Below are 21722 nucleotides of genomic sequence, written 5' to 3'. Positions count from 1 at the left end.
GCCGCTCTCTCCCCACTCTCTCCTCTCTCCTCTGCCCTCTCTTATCTACCCCTCCCTCCCTCCCTCCCTCCCTCCCTCCCTCCCTCCCTCTTTACCACCCTTCCTCTCTCCTCTCCTCTCTCTCCTCCAGAGTTATGTAGCGGCTGGTTCAGGGGAGCCTGGTGGGGATGAGTACCACTCCTTTGTGCTCTACCACAACAACAGTCCCCGCTGGGCTGAGCAGATCAAACTACCCATCCCTGTGGACATGTTCAGGGGCGCGCACGTCCGCTTTGAGTTCAGACACTGCTCCAGTAAGACACAACTCCACCACTACTCTGGGATAATGTATTGTGTGTGTGTGGGGGGTAAGAGCGATGCGTGTGTGTGTGTGCGTTTTTCTGTTTCTTTGTCTGTGTCTCTGCGTGTGTTTCTGTGCGTGTATCTGCCTGTGTGCGTGTGTGTGCGGACTCCAATATTACTATATACATGTTCTGTATTATGAGACTAATAACAAGCCAGTCATGACTCCTCTTATGTGTGATTTGGGGATAGCAGACTCTCTCACACTAAGTGTTGATGTGCTCTGTGGCTCTGTGTCGAGGTTGGAGGCCTATGCAGTTGATATTGGGTTATTACTACTGACATTGGGGATGTAGCCAGAGGGGACTCTATCTCTCTAAAGGAACTTTTCATTTGGGCAGCACAGCCAGCGGTATTATGGTTGTGGTGTGTTTGCTGTTTACTAGGTCCTCGTTCAGCCCACTATCGAGGCTAGCCTGCCAAGAGAACAGATGACATACGCAACTGAAGCACAAGTCCCAAAAAACATTACAACACACAACAACTTTACCCACACCGCCGCCACCTACCGTATCTCACACACACACGTCTAATGCTAATATCTTACATTTGGTGGCGGCTCCGGTGATTGCCATTTTCGAGGTTCTACTTTGTTTCTATGGCAACATCTGTTGAGACTGTGGGGCCAGTGTTGCCAACTATTTTTCAGTGAGAGCCGCTATTTGCTCCTTGATTTGTCGCAAGAAGATGCTAGATGATGTTTTGCCGTTGCCGCGACGATCTCACAGCACCAATTTACCTTGCAGCGGCACAGCTACAGTGCCTGATGTAGTGTTTGCGCCCCCTCTCCCACCTGAGCTTCTCTGCCTGTGTGGAGGGGTCTCAAAACCCGATAAAATATAGCGCTAAATTAGCAACACTGTGTGGGGCAGAAGCCGTAAGGTCAGACGTCACAGTTGGGTCAGAGGTCAGGGGGAGACATTTAAAGAGATCTGTGGGCGTATTTAGATTGAAGAGAGTTGCAGCAGAGGCACCACGGTGTGATTTCAATTGGCATAATATGTACGTCAACTTTTCAATTGACATTAGCGTCGGACAGTCATGATATTGTAAGCGAATGAAGTAAGCAGGGACGGTGCCACTGTACAGTACAGTGTGACTCAGCTATTCGCCTTTTGCTAGCCTTTGGGCCGTTGTTGTTGCCCGAGAGAGAGTTCGGGGGCTTGGCAACAGACATTCTTGCGCTGCAGCTTAAATTTGCAAAAAGGGCCTGTGTCTCAGAATCTCCTCATAACCCTTTTCCAGGCGTGTAGTTGAGCGAGTCTCAGTATGTCACCGTCTCCCACAACCCTGAGGAACAATTCTCATGTGATGTCCACTCCCTGCTCTGACACTCGTAGGTGTTGTTTTTGAACCCGCTACCTTAATAACGGCACCCTTTTCCCTCGTCCTCCAACGCGCTACACATAGCGATAGAGCTTTCGGGTTGGATGGACGCATAACACAGGAGACTGCTGAGGGGAGGATGTGGCCTCCTCCCCAATTAAGGTGCCACCAGCCACATGTGATGCGTACGTCTTGCACTCGATAGCGTAGCTGTCTGATCGTAGAGTAGTAGAGAGCAGCAGGGATAGTGTGTCACCAGGATAGTGACGTTGGATGTGTGCGGTGTTCCACAGCCAAAGACAAAGGGGAGAAGAAGCTGTTTGGCTACTCTTTCGTTCATCTGATGCAGGAGGACGGACGGACACTGCCGGACGGCACCCACGAGCTCATCATTCATAAGGTACTGGAGTCCTACTGTACACACACATACACGCACGCACACGCACGCACACACGCACATACAATAATTTCTCACCTGTCCACCATGATAGTCGTCACTTAGGTAGGCATTTCACATTAGTGGCAGATGAGTCAATCCGTACTGTTTCATGTAAAGCTCTTTGAGACCTTGAGAGAAGAAAGCGCTGTAATAACGCAGTCCCATTACCGTGATTGATTGTGGCTGCTTGGCTCCGGAGCGGTGGCTAGGTGAGTCAGATGCTTCAGCAATGAGTAGGCTAGCAGGATGATGAGTAATATCTGTTTATGTAATGTCCACTAACCATGAGACATGGGCAGAGCTCTGTGTGTGTGTGTGTGTGTGTGTGTGTGTGTGTGTGTGTGTGTGTGTGTGTGTGTGTGTGTGTGTGTGTGTGTGTGTGTGTGTGTGTGTGTGTGTGTGTGTGTGTGTGTGTGTGTGTGTGTGTGTGTGTGTGTGTGTGGCAGTCTATGGCTGTGGCTGTGGGTGTTTTCTGTCCTTACACATGCCCAAATACACACACGCGCACACACACACACACATCACATGCTCACACTGCTATCTCCCATTGATACTTTTCCAGCTTCTACTCTGTCATAAACAGGCGCTTGCCATCCCAGCTTGTTTTCATTACTTCCCCAGTAAGCTCTCCACTTAACCCATGGCCTGTCCAAAGCAAACAGCATTTAAACCAACCCTCAGGCATAGCCAATTAAACACAGCTCTGCATTATGGGGCCTGTTGCCTGTTTTGGGGTGTAGCTCTGGGTAATTGTAGGTTGAGATCGACAGGGCTAGGGAGCATAAGCTGCAGAGACCGAGATGACAGAGCACACAATAGTTCGCTGCAGACTAGCGAGGAGCTGTTCTGCGAGACTAGTTAGCACTGAGGCTGTGGGTTAAGAGAGCGACAGGAATGGGGTACAGTGCACTGTAGGTGGTCTGTTAGTGTTATCAAAAGAAAGGCATGGTAAGAGAGGTTGTGCACAGGTGGTGGATAGAATGAGACACAGGCAGGTGTAAAGAGGTTTTGGCCTGAAAGAGAGACAGTATAATCCAAGGTACTGTAGAGAGACAGGCAGGTTATAGGTTGTCTAGACCGGTGGTTCCCAAACTTTTTATAGTCCCGTACCCCTTCAATTATTCAACCTCCAGCTGCGTACCCCTTCTAGGTTAGGGTCATCGCACGCTCAAATGTTGTTTTTTGCCATCATTGTAAGCCTGCCACACAGACTCCATGCACATTTGTGGCCTGCTGGAGGTCATTTTGCAGGGCTCTGGCAGTGCACCTCCTTGCACTAAGGCGGAGGTACCGGTCCTGCTGCTGGCTTGTTGCCCTCCTACGGCCTCCTCCACGTCTCCTGATGTACTGGCCTGTCTCCTGGTAGCACCTGCATGCTCTGGACACTACGCTGACAGACACAGCAAACCTTTTTGCCACAGTTCGCATTGATGTGCCATCCGGGATGAACTGCAGTACCTGAGCCACTTGTGTGGGTTGTAGACTCCGTCTCATGATACCACTAGAGTGAGAGCACCGCCAGCATTCAAAAGTGACCAAAACATCAGCCAGGAAGCATAGGAACTGAGAAGTGGTCTGTGGTCACCACCTGCAGAATCACTCCTGTTTTGGGGGTTGTCTTGCTAATTGCCTATAATTTCCACCTTTTGTCTATTCCATTTGCACAACAGCATGTGCAATTTATTGTCAATCAGTGTTGCTTCCTAAGTGGACAGTTTGATTTCACAGAAGTGTGATTGACTTGGAGTTACATTGTGTTGTTTAAGTGTTCCCTTTATTTTTTTGAGCAGTGTATAAAGTGGCATTGTTTAAGTGACTAGTGATACATTTATAACATCCAAATCTTAATTATAATAGTGGCTAGAGATTGAGTCTGTATGTTGGCAGAAGCCACTCAGTGTTAGGGATGGCTGTTTAACAGTCTGATGGCCTTGAGGAAGAAGCTGTTTTTCAGTCTCTCGGTCCTACCTTTGATGCACCTGTACTGACCTCGCCTTCTGGATGATAGCGGGGTGAACAGGCAGTGGCTCGGGTGGTTGTTGTCCTTGATGATCTTTTTGGCCTTCCTGTGACATCGGGTGGTGCAGGGTGTCCTGGAGGGCAGGTAGTTTGCCCCTGGTGATGCGTTGTGCAGACTTCACTACCCTCTGGAGAGCCTTACGGTTGTGGGTGGAGCAGTTGCCATACCAGGCGGTGATACAGCCCGACAGGATGCTCTCGGTTGTGCATCTGTAAAAGTTTGTGAGTGTTTTTGGTGACAAGCCAAATTTCTTCAGCCTCCTGAGGTTGAAGAGGCACTGTTGCACCTTCTTCACCACGCTGTCTGTGTGGGTGGACCATTTCAGTTTGTCCGTGATGTGTACGCCAAGGAACTTAAAACTTTCCACCTTCTCCACTACTGTCCCGTCGATGTGGATAGGGGGTGCTCCCTCTGCTGTTTCCTGAAGTCCACAATCATCTCCTTTGTTTTGTTGACATTGAGTGTGAGGTTATTTTCCTGACACCACACTCCGTGGGCCCTCACCTCCTCCCTGTAGGCCGTCTCGTCGTTGTTGGTAATCAAGCCTACCACTGTAGTGTCGTCTGCAAACTTGATGATTGAGTTGGAGGCATGCATGGCCACACAGCCATGGGTGAACAAGGAGTACAGGAGAGGGCTGAGAACACACCCTTGTGGGGCCCCAGTGTTGAGGTTCTGGCGGCGGCTCGTCAGAAAGTTCAGGACCCAGTTGCACAGGGCGGGGTCGAAACCCAGGGTCTCGAGCTTAATGATGAGTTTGGAGGGTACTATGGGATTTAATAGTCACCGTGGGTACCACATCACCGATGCACTTGCTAATAAACTCGCTCACCGAATCAGCGTATATATCAATGTTATTGTCCGATGCTATCCGGGAAACATATCCCAGTCCACGTGATCGAAGCAATCTTGAAGCGTGGAATCAGATTGGTCGGACCAGCGTTGAACAGACCTGAGCACGGACCTGAGCACGGTCGGCATTGATCATTTTCATCTTAGTTAGACAGACAGACAGACAGACAGACAGACAGACAGACAGGGAGATCACAGAGGAGTCGAGACAGTGGGAGAACCATTATGCAATCAAGTAGCCTATCCCTCCTTGTGGTTCTGGGCTTTGCTCTCTGCTGCCCTTTCCTAGTCCTGCTCACCACCTCATTAAGAAGACTCCCACTGCTAATAGGTCATTCCCCCTCACACAGGAGAAACAGAGAGATTAAAAACAAAAAAACCTTGGCCTGGCTTCAGATGCAGTCTGTAGTCTAACCTGTCTGCAAACAAAAAGGGATAATCTATAGGTGGACCGTTTTGCACAGTTTTAGCTGCCTTGAAATGTGTGTAAAGTGCTATAATTCACAATAAATACAGCTGCTTTTGTAGCCTTGCGCTTTGAAGTGCTTACTCTTGTCTCACCTTTTGAGACAGCCACAAGCCAATCTTCTTGTGTTGTTTTCCATTGGTGTAAAAAATCCACTTCCTATAAGATAGAAGTCAGGACAAAAGCTGGAAGAAAGTGGCATGGCCTAGTTCCTCATCTCCAAAATAGGGAAGAGGAATTCAGCACTAACCACGTGTAAGCATCAGAGTGGGACCTACCTGAACTGTTATTCAGAACATATTTAAATACTAGCTTCAAAATGCTTTCCAATCTGTGCTGATACATTAGAAAGCATGGCTAAAATAATTGACAGTTAGAGATTTGGAAAATGCGCAGTGCTTACTTTATAGGGTCCCCAGCCCTTTCCAATGTTTAATTGAAACAAAGATACTGTTGTAGTTTGAATGATGATGAAGATAATAATACATGAAATTCCCCGAACTGCATTTTCCTAGCAGTATGGAAACAGTATATTGTAGTGTATCAAACTCCTTAATTTTTGAGAATGCAGTTAAGTAACGAACCAAATACCATAATACTGTAGCCTTTTTCTCCAGTCTACTGTAGTGGCACTAACCCAGTACTGTATCTCTGCTCCTTTCAGTGTGAGGAAAATGCTAACCTCCAGGACTCTAGCCGTTACCTCAAGCTGCCCTTCTCCAAAGCCAATCTGCCCGGCAACAACCAGGCTGTGAAAGGCACCAAGGAATCCTTTTGGATCACCTCCTTCCTCTGCTCCACTAAACTCACACAGAATGGTAAGGGTGGAAGTCAAAGTATTAGAGCTTGCATCTGCACGGTAGACTTACACCCAAACCAGTAGACCGACATCTTTCCTACACCACAGGTTGGCCTGCTCCAACTTTCTATGGATCTATTATCCAGCGACAGATCACTTACTAGTGTAAAGTGTATCCTTCAGTCTGGATAGTGGATAATCGGTCTGTTTCTGACTCTTCCGGAGTCCTTGTCTTGTCTTGAATATTACTGTTTGTTTGAGAATTCAGCAATACTGTCTACCACTCAGTGTAAATATTCAGAAATGGAAGCTGAACAAAGTGATTTGAGGCATTGTGCAAGGAATATATCTAGTTTATTGTCTGGGGAAATACAGGTACTTCCTCACATCCAGAAATGCAGGTTCTTCCTCACATCCAGAAATACAGGTACTTCCTCACATCCAGAAATACAGGTACTTCCTCACATCCAGAAATACAGGTACTTCCTCACATCCAGAAATACAGGTACTTCCTCACATCCAGAAATACAGGTACTTCCTCACATCCAGAAATACAGGTACTTCCTCACATCCAGAAATACAGGTACTTCCTCACATCCAGAAATACAGGTACTTCCTCACATCCAGAAATACAGGTACTTCCTCACATCCAGAAATACAGGTACTTCCTCACATCCAGAAATACAGGTACTTCCTCACATCCAGAAATACAGGTACTTCCTCACATCCAGAAATACAGGTACTTCCTCACATACAGAAATACAGGTACTTCCTCACATACAGAAATACAGGTACTTCCTCACATCCAGAAATACAGGTACTTCCTCACATCCAGAAATACAGGTACTTCCTCACATCCAGAAATACAGGTACTTCCTCACATCCAGAAATACAGGTACTTCCTCACATCCAGAAATACAGGTACTTCCTCACATACAGAAATACAGGTACTTCCTCACATACAGAAATACAGGTACTTCCTCACATCCAGAAATACAGGTACTTCCTCACATCCAGAAATACAGGTACTTCCTCACATACAGAAATACAGGTTCTTCCTCACATACAGAAATACAGGTACTTCCTCACATACAGAAATACAGGTACTTCCTCACATACAGAAATACAGGTACTTCCTCACATCCAGAAATACAGGTACTTCCTCACATCCAGAAATACAGGTACTTCCTCACATCCAGAAATACAGGTACTTCCTCACATCCAGAAATACAGGTACTTCCTCACATCCAGAAATACAGGTACTTCCTCACATCCAGAAATACAGGTACTTCCTCACATCCAGAAATACAGGTACTTCCTCACATCCAGAAATACAGGTACTTCATCACATCCAGAAATACAGGTACTTCCTCACATCCAGAAATACAGGTACTTCCTCACATCCAGAAATACAGGTACTTCCTCACATCCAGAAATACAGGTACTTCCTCACATACAGAAATACAGGTACTTCCTCACATCCAGAAATACAGGTACTTCCTCACATCCAGAAATACAGGTACTTCCTCACATACAGAAATACAGGTTCTTCCTCACATACAGAAATACAGGTACTTCCTCACATACAGAAATACAGGTACTTCCTCACATACAGAAATACAGGTACTTCCTCACATACAGAAATACAGGTACTTCCTCACATACAGAAATACAGGTACTTCCTCACATACAGAAATACAGGTACTTCCTCACATACAGAAATACAGGTACTTCCTCACATACAGAAATACAGGTTCTTCCTCACATACAGAAATACAGGTACTTCCTCACATACAGACAGGCACATTGCAGACACCTTCAGAAATGCAGTTGAAGACAGACGGAGTCCTTTATTCTTTAACCTCGATATTTTATTCATATATTCTGGGGAATTTAACACTGGGAAAATTGCTTTGTTGTTTAAAGCTCGCTACATTATGAGCTGTCATCATTATTTTGAATTCGTGGATTGTTTGAATGTAAATGTGTTGTCTTATTATATCCTTTAAATAGAATAGAAGGACGTTGTTTTTTTCCATAAGGTACTTCAGTAATTAAATTATAGCGCTTTAACCATACGCCCTCATATTGCTTTGACAGAAATGTTCTGTATTTCCCAAATTGTGATGGACGTTCAATAGCGCTTCTTCTTTGCTTCTCCACGATATTGTTTGACAAACAACGGCAAGTTGCCATTATGCAGAATCCCAGGCTACTGTGCAGATGTAGAGTCTTAATTTGATCACGTTTGTTGCTGAGAATTGTTCTGCAAAGCAGGAAATGCAAACTTGGGGTGTATTTGAGTGTAAACATTTTTGTTTACATTCTTTTCCTGCTGTAGCAAACTGGCTCAAATTAAGATCCTACATCTGTATGTTTCTCTCTCTCTCTATGTGTGTGTGTGTGTGTGTGTGTGTGTGTGTGTGTGTGTGTGTGTGTGTCTAGGTCTCGGAACCAAGAGTAGACAGTCTCTCACTACATGTCTATGAGCTAACTGAGGTTGTCCATGATGTAACGGTGGTTGTTTTTCTTCATGTGTCTCTGTAGGTGACATGTTAGACCTGCTGAAGTGGAGAGCCCATCCAGAGAGGATCAATGACAGCCTGTCAAAGCTGAAAGAGATCGATGGCTCTGAGATAGTCAAGGTACCTCCCCTCCCCGGGCCCTCTATTTTCACCCTGATTGGTTCAGGATCATGTCACTCAAAGAATGTCTCCTAGATGTATCATAGGATTTGTCATCCACATGATCTCATAGCTATTCACTCTGATGTATATCTATCACTCTATCTCTCCCTCACCAGTTTTTACAGGACACACTAGATACACTCTTTGGGATCTTGGATGAGAGTTCCCAGAGGTATGGGCTGAAGGTGTTTGACTGCCTGGTAAGTGGCTACTGCTTCTGTGGTCTTCTATTTCCTAGCATATTGTTTTCTCCCTCCCTGACAGCTAATCATTGGTTGATTCCAAACACTGCTGGTTGGAGCCAGGATTTGGGTGTCATGACGGCAGAACTAATTGCGCGTGTGTGTGTGTGTGTGTGCGCATGTGTTGGGAAGTAGACCAAGCCTCATTAGAGTAGAAGGCCTGTGCCTAATAGTGGGATACTGCGGTCAGAGAGAAAAAGATGCATGGTAGGCACAGAGAAACACACACTGGAAGCTGGAGCCAATGGATGTGCTTAATACTGTAACGCTTCACAGCCTTCGCTGATCAATCCCAGTCCAGTCATGCTGCATCGCTCTAATACAGAGCTGAGGGATTGATCTGCTTGCAGTTGACTCGGTTCAGTCAATCACGCACGCACGCACACACACACACACACACACACACACACACACACACACACACACACACACACATAAGACTCATCTCTGCTCTGTTCTCCTTCATCATGTGAGGCAATCATGTGAGATGAATCTGTACAACTTGGCCAGTTTGTGTCACATAGGAGGTTAGGTTGAATAAATAGGTTGTTTGTTGTTGGCTAAGTAGAGAGCGTTGCATTTTGTGGAAAGCATACAGCGGTGTGTGACTGAATGATTTCCTTTACTCTTTCAGGTCCACATTATTAACCTGCTACAGGACAGCAAGTTCCAGCATTTCAAACCCGTCATGGATACCTACATCGAGAGTCATTTTGCTGGAGCCTTGTCTTACAGGTGTGTTTGTCTCTTTCTCCTCCTAGGGTGTATTATGGTTGTTTTATGGTTGTCCTATGGTAATACCTACGGTCTACTACCTGGTAATAATGGCGGGCGGCAAAGGTGCTTCAGTGGTGTGAATGAGTCACCCGTGGCGCCCTCCTAATTATAAATTAGGATCATGTGTCCTCAATATCTCACGTTGATTTGGCCCTGCAAATCCACTCGCTGTTCCTCATACGCTGTGCTGTCGCCTCGAAACTCACAATGTGATACGCTCACACTGTTCTGCCCTCACTACCCGCTAAGCTCTCACACTACCCATTTCTCACTAACACCCCTCTCCTGCCAGGCTCACAGCTAAAGCTCTCACCTCTCGCTTACCTAAAATAAACTCAATAAATGAATTTAGAGAAAGAGTGTTGCCTTCCTCTGGAATCATAGTCTACGGTGGTTTAGTTGAGTTATTCAGTGATTTCAGTAGAATATAAAACTGTATGTACATTATATATACAAAAGTATGTGGACACCCCTTCAAATTAGTGGATTCGGCTATTTCAGCCACACCTGTTGCTGACAGGTGTATAAAATTGAGCACACGGCCATGCAATCGCCATAGACAAACATTGGCAGCAGAATGGCTTTACTGAAGAGCTCAGTGGCTTTCAATGTGGCACCTTTCCAACAAGTCAGTTTGTCAAATTTCTGCCCTGCTAGAGCTGACCCGGTGAACTGTAAGTGCTGTTATTGTGAAGTGGAAACGTCTCGGAGCAACAATGGCTCAGCCGCAAAGTGGTAGGCCACACAAGCTCACAGAACGGGACCGCCGAGTGCTGAAGCGTGTAGCGCATAACATCTTCTGTCCTCGGTTGCAACACTCACTACCGAGTTCCAAACTGCCTCTGGAAGCAACTGTTCGTCGGGAGCTTCATGAAATGGGTTTCCATGGATGAGCAGTCGCACACAAGCCTAAGATCACCATGCACAATGCCAAGCGTCAGCTGGAGTGGTGTAAAGCTCACCGCCATTGGATTCTGGAGCAGTGGAAAAAGCGTTCTCTGGAGTGATGAATCACACTTCACCATCTCACAGTACGACAGACAAATTTGGGTTTGGCGGATGCCAGGAGAATGCTACCTGCCCGAATGCATTATGCCAACTGTAAAGTTTGGTGGAGGAGGAATAATGGACTGGGGTTGTTTTTCATGGTTCGGGCTAGGCCCCTTAGTTCCAGTGAAGGGAAATCTTAGCTCTGCAACATACAATGACATTATAGACGATTCTGCGCTTCCAACTTTGTGGCAACAGTTTGGGGAAGGCCCTTTCCTGTTTCAGCATGACAATGCCCCCGTGCACAAAGCGTGGTCCATACAGAAATGTTTTGTCGAGATCGGTGTAGAAGAACTTGACTGGCCTGACCTCAAACCCATCGAACACATTTGGGATGAATTGGAACGGCGACTGCGAGCCAGGCCTAATCGCCCAACATCAGTGCCCAACCTCACTCACTAATGCTCTTGTCGCTGAATGGAAGCAAATTGGTGCAGCAGTGTTCCAACAGCTAGTGGAAGGCTGTTATAGCAGCAAAGGGGGGGGACCATCTCCATATTAATGCCCATGATTTTGGAATGAGATGTTTGACGAGCAGATGTCCACATACTTTTGCTCATGTAGTGTGTCTATTCAGTCCCAGAAATAGCATTGTACACTTTATTAGCTGATTCTTTCCAACAAAATGGTGGCTGTCTCTTCAGTACACTATGTACCCAAGGGAAAACCAATCAACATGCAATCACAGTCCAATCACAGAAAATGCGGCGAAAACATCTCCCACACAAATGCTCATTCTGTGGAAATTACCGTACGACCATTTGCTCTCTCTCATCATTTTTCCTTTGCTTGTACTCATAATGTCTCTTATGATTCCCCCCCCCCCCCCCCCCAATTATCTGTAAGTGTGTGCTTTCCCAAACCTGGCCATTAATGTTAATACAGTACACCGTGTGAATTTGAAGTGTTGCGATCACACCATTGCACAGCGACACCAGACGTTTTACAAACTGACCTTTTGTGTTCTGTGTCGTTCGTCGAATAAACACACGATCGAAAGTTGTTCAGCCCGAGACATTGTTTGATTATGAACACCATCGGCATGCGTTTTTTTCCCCACACCAGGATTTCACATGCGTTACCTCACGCCACACCAAGGCGCTCTGTGTGTTGCGTCTCTGGAATAGGTAGGTGGATGCTTGGTATTGTTGGTGGGAAGGCGTTGTGATCCGCAGAGGAAGGACGAGTTCGGGTAGTTGATGCTGGACGTGTGCTTTTTCGCAGGGACCTGATCAAAGTACTGAAGTGGTACGTGGATCGCATCGTGGACGCTGAGCACCAAGACCACATACAGCAGGTGCTCAAGGTGAGGGTGCGCACCTGAACGCGCACGCTGCCTCTTCAGCGTGTGTTGAGGATCTCTCAGTAGCATTCATTAGTCTCTTTTCGAAACCCTCTCTCTCATACTGTTGCTGCATGCCATTTCAAAAAGTGGAAATACTACACGTTGGGTGTTCAACATGTCCATAACACATTACTTTTAATGGGCCTAGTAGCACATATAATCGCAGGGACCCACATTCAACGACACTAATATGTTTCCCCATGATGTTTTGATACCAGTGTTGTCTAGCGTTATGGTGGATGAGTGATATTGTCAGGGAGTAACTGGGGGTTACTTTATGCCCCCCCCCCCCCCCCCCCCCCCCCCCCCCCCCCCCCCCAGGCCACTGAGTACATCTTTAAGTACATCATCCAGTCCCGGCGTCTCTTCGCCCTCGCCACGGGGGGTCAGAGCGAGGAGGAGTTCCGCTGCTGCGTCCACGAGCTCTTCATGTCCATCCGCTTCTTCCTGTCCCAGGAGAACAAGATCACCAGCCCTGTCACGCAGACACAGGTGTGTGTGTGTGTGTGTGTGCGCGTGTGCGTCCGCGTCCGTTTATATTTCAAGCAATCCCACTTAATTCAGTTTGATTTGTTAGAAAATGCTTTTAATGGAATTTCATGCTGATATAAAGCCCTGGAGAGACTTGGTAATTCATATTTCATGCTTTGTCTTGGGGGGCTGCACAGCACGAAACCAGGCTGAACTGCTCTCCAGGAAGACTCAAACAAAGCTGCTAAACACACCCACAAATAATCTGAATTACACACAGTGTAGTGTGTGTGTGTCTTCACGTGTCTGCGTGCCTCTGTCTTCAGCTGATGTCTTTGTTTGTACAGACACACACAGTGTGTGTGCGTGCGTGTGTGTGTGTGTATGTGTGTGTGTGTTTGCTGATGTGCTTATTATACCCCAGAGACCCCTTCCCCCAAATAATCTTGATCCTAATCTACAGTAATACATTATTTATGTGTGTGTGTGTGTGTGTGTGTGTCCCTGCTCTCTTTAATAATCATCTCTCCCCAGTGGCTCTCTGTTGGCCTCCAGCCTGTCTCACCCTTGTGCCCTCTACAGATAATGTGTGGGTCTAATTCATGGTTGCACACTAGGATATAAACCACTGGGCTGTGTGTGTGTGTGTGTGTTGTCTGTGTGTGTGTGTGTTTGCTGCACACTTAGCTGTGTAAACTCCCACAGCAGCCCACCCTAATGAACCCAGCTGATAATGACCTGGCCCGTCAGTCTGTCTGTTCACCCTGTTGCATGAGTGACCATTCACTCTGTCTCACGCTCTCTGCTGGAGATCCTTACCACACACTGCGCTGTTATTTTCACCTTGTGTGTGTTGTTATTTCGCCCCGGTGTCATCATGCTGCTCCACCTTTCCTCCCTTCCAGTGCCGCCGGGAAATCATTTTAACTAGGCACAGAGGCTCCCTGTCAGAACAGCAACAGTGCACAGTAACCGAATGCACTCTTGGCACAATCCAGTAAAAAGAAACATGGCTGATTGCTGAGCTATTGTAATCTTGATCTACAACAGAACAGAACAATGGCTGTAGGAGAATGCAGGTCAGGCCACTCCTAATCCATGTTAATCTGGCGCCCCCCATCATGTATTGCACCGTGCTGCTGTTGACGGCACCACCTGGATTAGGTGTGTTGGAGGCATTAATGAATGGTGCCCACATGGCAAACTCTCCATGAAGGCCAGTGGATTGGGATTGGAGATGAACATACATTTCATTTCCAGCCCGGTACATTAGTTTGTGAGCAGCTCTCTTTGTGTCAAGGTTGAAATTGGGGTGTAGATAGACGTGGATATTTGTGACATAAAAATCAATATATGCACAATTTGACATGACTTGTTATGCCTCTCTTAAGGGGTATTTTGAAAACACAGTATGTGTCCCGTTCTGACCTTTATTTCTTTTGTTTTGTCTTTATTTAGTACGGTCAGGGCGTGAGTTGGGGTGGGCAGTCTATGTGTGTTTTTCTATGTTGGGTTTTGTGTTCGGCCTGGTATGATTCTCAATCAGAGGCAGCTGTCAATCGTTGTCCTGATTGAGAATAATTTTTTTGTGGGTGTTTGTTGCCGTGTCTGTGTTTTTTCACCACATGGTACTGTTTCGGTTTTCTGCACATCGTTTATTGTTTTTTGTATTTCAGTGTTCAGTTCGGTTTTAATAAATCATCATGAGCACTTACCACGCTGCAAATTGGTCCGATCCTTGTTACACCTCTTCAGAGGAAGAAGAGGACGAGAGCCGTTACAGTATGAGTGGAAGGACACGTGGAAGGAAATGTTGCAGTTTTAAAGCTAATTTCCTTAAATTATACACATTTTGCCATGGGGCAGAGAGAAAAAAATATATATTTTGTAGCTCATCTCATGCTATTCGTCACATTTTACCATGAGGATGAGATTTATTTTGTAGTTTTACATCTAATTATCTTCAATTCTACACATTTGCCATGGGGCAGAGAGAAAAAAACTATATTTTTAAAGCTCATCTCATGCTACTCTACACATTTTGCTATGATGCTGAGAGAAAATGTTGCAGTTTTAAAGTCATTTTCCATATTCTGTTAACTTATACCTAAATAATGTTGTTGACTCATCATATACTCGTATTTGTAGCCAAACACTTCAAAACCCCCATCTCAAACAGACCATTTAAAAAATGTTTGCTATTTCCTTATAGAGGATGAGCTGGCCAATCAGCGGTCTACTCGCTTGAATATTTTCAATGACTGGTATATGCCCTAATCATTCTGTTGTTGGGGTACGCCCACACCATTCCAAAAGCTGCTTTTTTTAAACATACTTAACTACCATTTTTCTGGAAGGAAAAATGTTTCACTTATATTGTAATTAATTGTAGGTCATGTTTCATAGAAATCTCGAAACACTGGACAGTTACTATTAAAGGTAGACTTTGGACAAAAATGCAAAAGTAACAATTTTAAACTGTATAACCTATCAATACACCATCATACCTGGTAATTTTAATTCTTAAAAACAAATAGAATTATGAATAAGATATATGGCTACAGAAGTAACATTTCTTATCAATCTCTACAGCTTCCGTTCCAAAAACAAAACCTGTGAAATGAGGTCAACACATACAGGAGGAGTTACTGGCTAACTACAGTGTCTAGCTTAGCTAACAACTAGCTCTGTCGGGTGCAGCGCTCATGACCAGAATAACACATCGATGAACCACCAAAGGCACACCCCATTTATGTTTGAAAATTGAGAAAGAGGAGTTGGACTGTTTTTTGTGCTCAACGTCGACCGTTAAAGCTAATTTCCTGAAATTGTACAAAATGTTCATATGCTATCTGGGGGGCTATAAAACAACACAATGTGGATTAAGTCAAGGGGTATGAATCATTTCTGAAGGCACTTGTCACGATCGTCTTGATATGAGAGATTGGACCAAGGCGCAGCATGATATGAATACATCTTCTTTTTTTATTATACGAAGACGTAAACGAAACACTTATACAAAACTAACAAAAAACAACAAAAGACTGTGAAGCTACAAACGCAAATGCACACACAAACTACTTACGTTCAACATAGACTAGACATAGAAAATGACCCACAAACAGCTAAAGCCTATGGCTGCCTTAAATATGGCTCCCTATCAGAGACAACAATAACCAGCTGTCTCTAATTGAGACCCAATTCAGGCAACCATAGACTTTCCTAGACACCTACACTGAACATTAAACCATCTATTCTACTAAACCCCCTGAACCAAACAACACCCTAGACCAGACATGGGCAAACTACGGCCCGCGGGCCACATACGGCCCGTTAGGCTTTTTAATCCGGCCCGCCGAACCTGTCCAAATTATAGTAAAAACCTCCTTTTTTCCCCTTTCCCTGCAATGCCCACGTTTCCCCAATAGATGGCGCACTCAAAACACATTGACCGTTGTTGGAGTGGCGCTTATTTCTCTTTATTTCACTTTAATTTTCACTTCGTTTCACGTCACCATTAAGCCCTTCTGTGAAAATGAGCGGACCAAAGAGAAGGAAAGTGGACAGCGAATGCCGAGTGTTTAATAAGGAGTGGACAACAAAATACTTCTTCACTGAAGTCCGATCAACGGCTGTATGTCTGATATGCCAAGAAGCTGTTGCGGTTTTCAAAGAGTACAATATCAGCCGTCACTTTGCCACGAAGCATGCAAACTATGCTAGCAAGCAGTCAACACAAGAACGGGCGGCTACTGCTCAGAGGTTGGCAGCTAATTTACAGAGTCAACAGAACCTTTTTCACCGACAAACTGCAATTCAAGAGTCAAGTACCAAGGCAAGTTATTTGCTGGCATTCAAATTAGCAAAGGCTAGCAAGCCTTTCTCCGAAGGCGAGTTTTTGAAAGAGTGCATGGTAGAGACAGCAGGTCTCTTGTGTCCGGAGAGCAAAGCCAAGTTTGAAAAAATCAGTTTAGCACGCAGGACAGTGACTCGCCGCGTGGAACTGATTGACGAAGATATAGTCAGCGAGTTAAACAAAAAGGCGGAGTCCTTTAAGTTATATTCACTAGCACTGGATGAAAGTAACGACATAAAAGACACTGCTCAGCTCCTAATTTTTATCCGAGGGATTAACGACAGTTTTGAGATAACGGAGGAGCTTTTGAGCATGGAATCACTGAAAGGGAAAACGCGAGGAGAGGACTTATATGAACAGGTGTCTGCTGTCATCGAGAGAATGAAGCTACCTTGGAGTAAACTTGCCAATGTCACCACGGATGGATCGCCAAATTTAACTGGAAAAAACATCGGGCTGCTGAAAAGAATCCAGGATAAAGTGAAAGAAGAAAACCCTGACCAGGATGTTATTTTACTTCACTGCATCATTCATCAGGAGTCTCTGTGTAAGTCTGTATTGCAGCTTAATCACGTCGTGGATCCAGTTGTAAAACTTGTTAACTTCATACGAGCAAGGGGACTTAATCATCGTCAGTTCATTACGTTCCTGGAAGAAACTAATGCGGATCACCAGGACCTACTTTACCACTCTCGCGTCCGCTGGTTAAGTTTGGGGAAAGTGTTTCAACGAGTCTGGGAGCTCAAAGACGAGATTCGCTCATTTTTTAATTTAATGGGGAAATCCGAAGAATTCCCCGAGCGACACAAACTGGCTTTGTGACTTTGCGTTTGCTGTGGACATATTTTCACACATGAATGAGCTGAACGTGAAGCTACAGGGGAAAGATCAGTTTGCGCACGACATGTACACAAATGTGAGAGCCTTCAAATCCAAGCTGGTTTTATTCTCCAGGCAAATGTCAAACAAATCTTTCGCACATTTCCCCACACTAGCCGTGCAGAAAGAGGCCGCCCGAAATGCGAAGAAATACTGCAAATCACTGGACGATATGCACAGAGAATTTTGCCGTCGGTTCTGTGATTTTGAAAAAATTGACAAGTCACTTCAACTGGTGTCCTGTCCCCTGTCACAAGACCCCGAATCAGCACCGCAGGAGCTGCAATTGGAACTGATCGATCTTCAGTCTGACTCCATCTCAAAGGAGAAGTTCAAGTCTCTTAAACTGAATGACTTTTATGCTTCACTTAACGAGACCGCGTTTCCAAACCTCCGGAGGAAGGCGCAGAAGATGCTGGTGTTGTTTGGCTCGACCTACGTGTGTGAGCAGACATTTAGCGTCATGAAAATCAACAAAGCCCATCACAGATCCAAGTTAACTGACCAACACCTCAGATCTGTCCTGAGAATTGCCACAACAAAACTAACTCCAGACTTTGATGCACTGGCAAAAAAGGGAGACCAACAACACTGTTCCCACTGAAATGGTGAGTTTTTCTGCTGTGTTATGAAAAAATGCATATGGAAAGTTTGGAAGTGCGTCTTTTAATTAAGAGCAATGCGCATTTACGCACAGCAGCGGTACAGTAGCTTTATTAACACGCGCACATTGCTCTTAATTTAAATTTTCAGCTGCAGGTAGGATATTTAATACAGCCTATGTCTGTGTGCTTGGCAACGATACACGTGTACTGTTTGCGCGTGAAGGCGAGGGCGTCCGTGGCGAGTTTGTAGAGCGCGCGGTCAGGACAATCCATCCATGATTTTGCGGAGTTTAACACAAGTAGATATTATTGAGCTTGAGTATTTCGTTGTGTAATAATATGTTTTGAATGTTGAAAGTGATTCCATTTTTCAATAAATGTTGATTTCTTTAACTTTGCACCTTCGATTGAAACTTATTAAAAACAGACGCAATCTTGATAAATCACAGTGCGTATGTTATTTTAATCTATTTACATTTCCTCATCCCGGTATCTGCGAAATAGTATGTAAATGCCATATCTTGCATATTCCTTGAGACAAATTTATTAACTGATAAGGGCTATTTTTCACATTTGAAAGACAGTTAATAAATTGGGTTGTAGTGTTCTTACTGTGCTATGAGGTTTGCACACACTACATTTAATGCTTTACTATATCCGGCCCAAACACTCCCTCCAAATGCTCCTGGCCCGGCCCCTCTGTCAAATTTTAGAACCCATTGTGGCCCGCGAGTCAAAAAGTTTGCCCACCCCTGCCCTAGACAATACAAAAAACACATACTTCACCATGTCACACCCTGACCTAACTAAAATAATAATGAAAACAAAGATAACTAAGGCCAGGGTGTGACATAACCCCCCCCCCCCTTAAGGTGCGAACTCCGGGCGCACCAGCATCAAGTCTAGGGGAGGGTCTGGCACTGGTCGTGGTCCCCACCCCACCATAGTCACTACCCGCTTACGTAGCCTCCTCCAAATGACCACCCTCCACATTAACCCCACTGGATTAAGGGGCAGCACCGGACTAAGGGTCAGCACAGGACTAAGGGGCAGCACCAGGATAAGGTAGCGCAGGACAGAGAGATAGCTCAAGACAGAGAGGTAGGTCAAGATAGAGAGGTAGCTCAGGATAGAGGGGCAACTCCGGACTGAAGGGCAGCTCCGGACAGAGAGACAGCTCTGGACTGAGGGGCAGTTCTGGATTAATGGCCACTCTGGGCTGAGGGGCAGCTCATGACTGGCTGACGGCTCTGGACGCTCATGGCTGGCTGACGGCTCTGGACGCTCATGGCTGGCTGACGGCTCTGGACGCTCATGGCTGGCTGACGGCTCTGGACACTCATGGCTGGCTGACGGCTCTGGACGCTCATGGCTGGTTGGCGGCTCTGGCAGTTCCTGTCTGGTTGGCGGCTCTGGCAGATCCTGTCAAGTTGGCGGCTCTGGCAGATCCTGTCAGGTTGGCGGCTCTGGCAGATCCTGTCTGGTTGGCGGCTCTGGCAGATCCTGTCTGGTTGGCGGCTCTGGCAGATCCTGTCTGGTTGGCGGCTCTGGCAGATCCTGTCTGGTTGGCGGCTCTGGCAGATCCTGTCTGGTTGGCGGCTCTGGCGGATCCTGACTGACAAATGGCTCTAGCGGCTCCTGACTGACTGACGGCTCTGACGGCTCGGGACAGACGGGCGGCTCCAATGGCTCGGGACAGACGGATGGCTCAGACGGCACTGGGCAGACGGATGGCTCAGACGGCGCTGGGGAGACGGATGGCTCAGACGGCGCTGGGGAGACGGATGGCTCAGACGGCGCTGGGGAGACGGATGGCTCAGACGGCGCTGGGGAGACGGATGGCTCAGACGGCGCTGGGGAGACGGATGGCTCAGACGGCGCTGGGGAGACGGATGGCTCAGACGGCGCTGGGGAGACGGATGGCGCTGTGGAGACGGATGGCTCTGGCCGGATGAGGCGCACTGTAGGCCTAGTGCGTGGTGCCGGAACTGGTGGTACCGGGCTGGGGACACGCATCTCAGGGCTAGTGCGGGGAGCAGCAACAGGATGCACAGGACTCTGGAGACGCACAGGTGGCTTAGTGCGTGGTGCCGGAACTGGAGGCACTGGGCTGAAGACACGCACCATAGGGAGAGTGCGTGGAGGAGGAACAGGGCTCTGGAAACGCACTGGAAGCCTGGTGCGTGGTGTAGGCACTCGTGGTACTGGGCTGGGGCGGGAAGGTGGCGCTGGAAATACCGGACCGTGTAGGCGTACTGGCTCCCTTGAGCATTGAGCCTGCCCAACCTTACCTGGTTGAAGGCTCCTCGTTGCCCAACCAGTGCGGGGAGGTGGAATAACCCGCACCGGGCTATGTAGGCGAACCGGGGACACCATGCGTAAGGCTGGTGCCATGTAAGCCGGCCCGAGGAGACGTACTGGTGGCCAGATATGTAAGGCCGGCTTCATGACATCCGGCTCAATACTCAATCTAGAACAGCCAGTGTGGGGAGAAGGAATAACCAACATCGGGCTATGCACACGTACAGGAGACACCGTGCGCTCTACTGCGTAACACGGTGTCTGCCCGTACTCTCGCTCTCCACGGTAAGTACAGGGAGTGGGCGCAGGTCTCCTACCTGACTTCGCCACTCTCCCTTCTAGCCCCCCCCCCCCCCCCCCCCCAAGAAATTTTGGGAGTTTACTCACAGGCTTCCTACCGCGTCGTCGTGCTGCATCCATACGCCGGTATCCCTCCTCGCACTGCGCCAGAGAATCCCAGGTGGGCTCCGGCACTCGCCCTGGGTTGATCGCCCACCTGTCGATCTCCTCCCACGTAGTGTAGCCCAGATCCTTTTCCTGCCTCCGAGCTAGCTCCTCATATCACCGCCTCTCTGCTAGATAAGTGTGTTGGGGTCCTAGACCAAGACTGTATGTGATTTGAGTAACATTTTCTCACAAGGCACATGCTGTACAGTACACAGTAGCTTATGTGTTAACTGTGAGCCACTTTAAGTAGAAGCCTGTACGACATACTAATAGATATCTATATTTATTCCGTGTCTGTTTATGTCTGTGTGTTCCCAGGCGGTGTTCCTGCGGACGTTCCCTGAAGTGTACGGGGAGCTGCTGAAGATCTTCACGGTGAGGGAGGTGGCAGGCTTTGTCAGGGAGACGCTGGGCAGCCTGCCCGCCACCGCTCACGCTGAGTGCCCGCTGGAAGCCGTCAAGCTGCATTGTATCGCCAAGACCGTGGAGAGCCAGCTGTACACCAACCCAGGTAGGAACGCGCGGCCGCACACACACAACATTGAATAACTTACGCAACACTCACAAGCAAACATTTGGGGGTTGTGTCGGCACACACACAAACACACATATCACACACACATGATTATAGACATTTGCTAGTAATTACATACCTACACAGGCACACTTGCCAGTTAATTGTAGGTAATGGTAATTATATACTCACACAAATAGCTGTGGTAACATTTTATTAGCTGCTTGCTCAGAGGGCGGGCTAGGGGTTAAAATCACACCCAAGAGAGGGAGAAAAATAGAAAAACAGGTGTTTGAGCAGGATA

At 46.8% G+C, this 21722-nt stretch overlaps 1 protein-coding gene across 6 annotated transcripts in view; it reads left to right on the top strand.

Annotated features, from left to right (window-relative positions):
• The window catches only part of LOC129865357 (dedicator of cytokinesis protein 4-like), a 151623-nt gene that overhangs the window by 89834 nt on the left and 40067 nt on the right, over positions 1–21722 (top strand). For all 6 annotated transcript variants that reach the window (XM_055938088.1, XM_055938085.1, XM_055938084.1 and 3 more), the window contains exons 15-23: positions 131–293; positions 1962–2068; positions 6110–6263; positions 8792–8889; positions 9048–9131; positions 9808–9908; positions 12225–12306; positions 12667–12837; positions 21223–21415. In XM_055938088.1, the coding sequence (XP_055794063.1) occupies positions 131–293; positions 1962–2068; positions 6110–6263; positions 8792–8889; positions 9048–9131; positions 9808–9908; positions 12225–12306; positions 12667–12837; positions 21223–21415 (1153 nt within the window). The remainder of the gene's footprint in view (positions 1–130; positions 294–1961; positions 2069–6109; positions 6264–8791; positions 8890–9047; positions 9132–9807; positions 9909–12224; positions 12307–12666; positions 12838–21222; positions 21416–21722) is intronic.

Source organism: Salvelinus fontinalis, chromosome 11, assembly GCF_029448725.1.
Source record: "Salvelinus fontinalis isolate EN_2023a chromosome 11, ASM2944872v1, whole genome shotgun sequence".
Taxonomy (NCBI): Eukaryota; Metazoa; Chordata; class Actinopteri; order Salmoniformes; family Salmonidae; genus Salvelinus; species Salvelinus fontinalis.
Note: the sequence above shows the minus strand (reverse complement) of the source record. Positions and strands in the feature narration are given on the sequence as shown.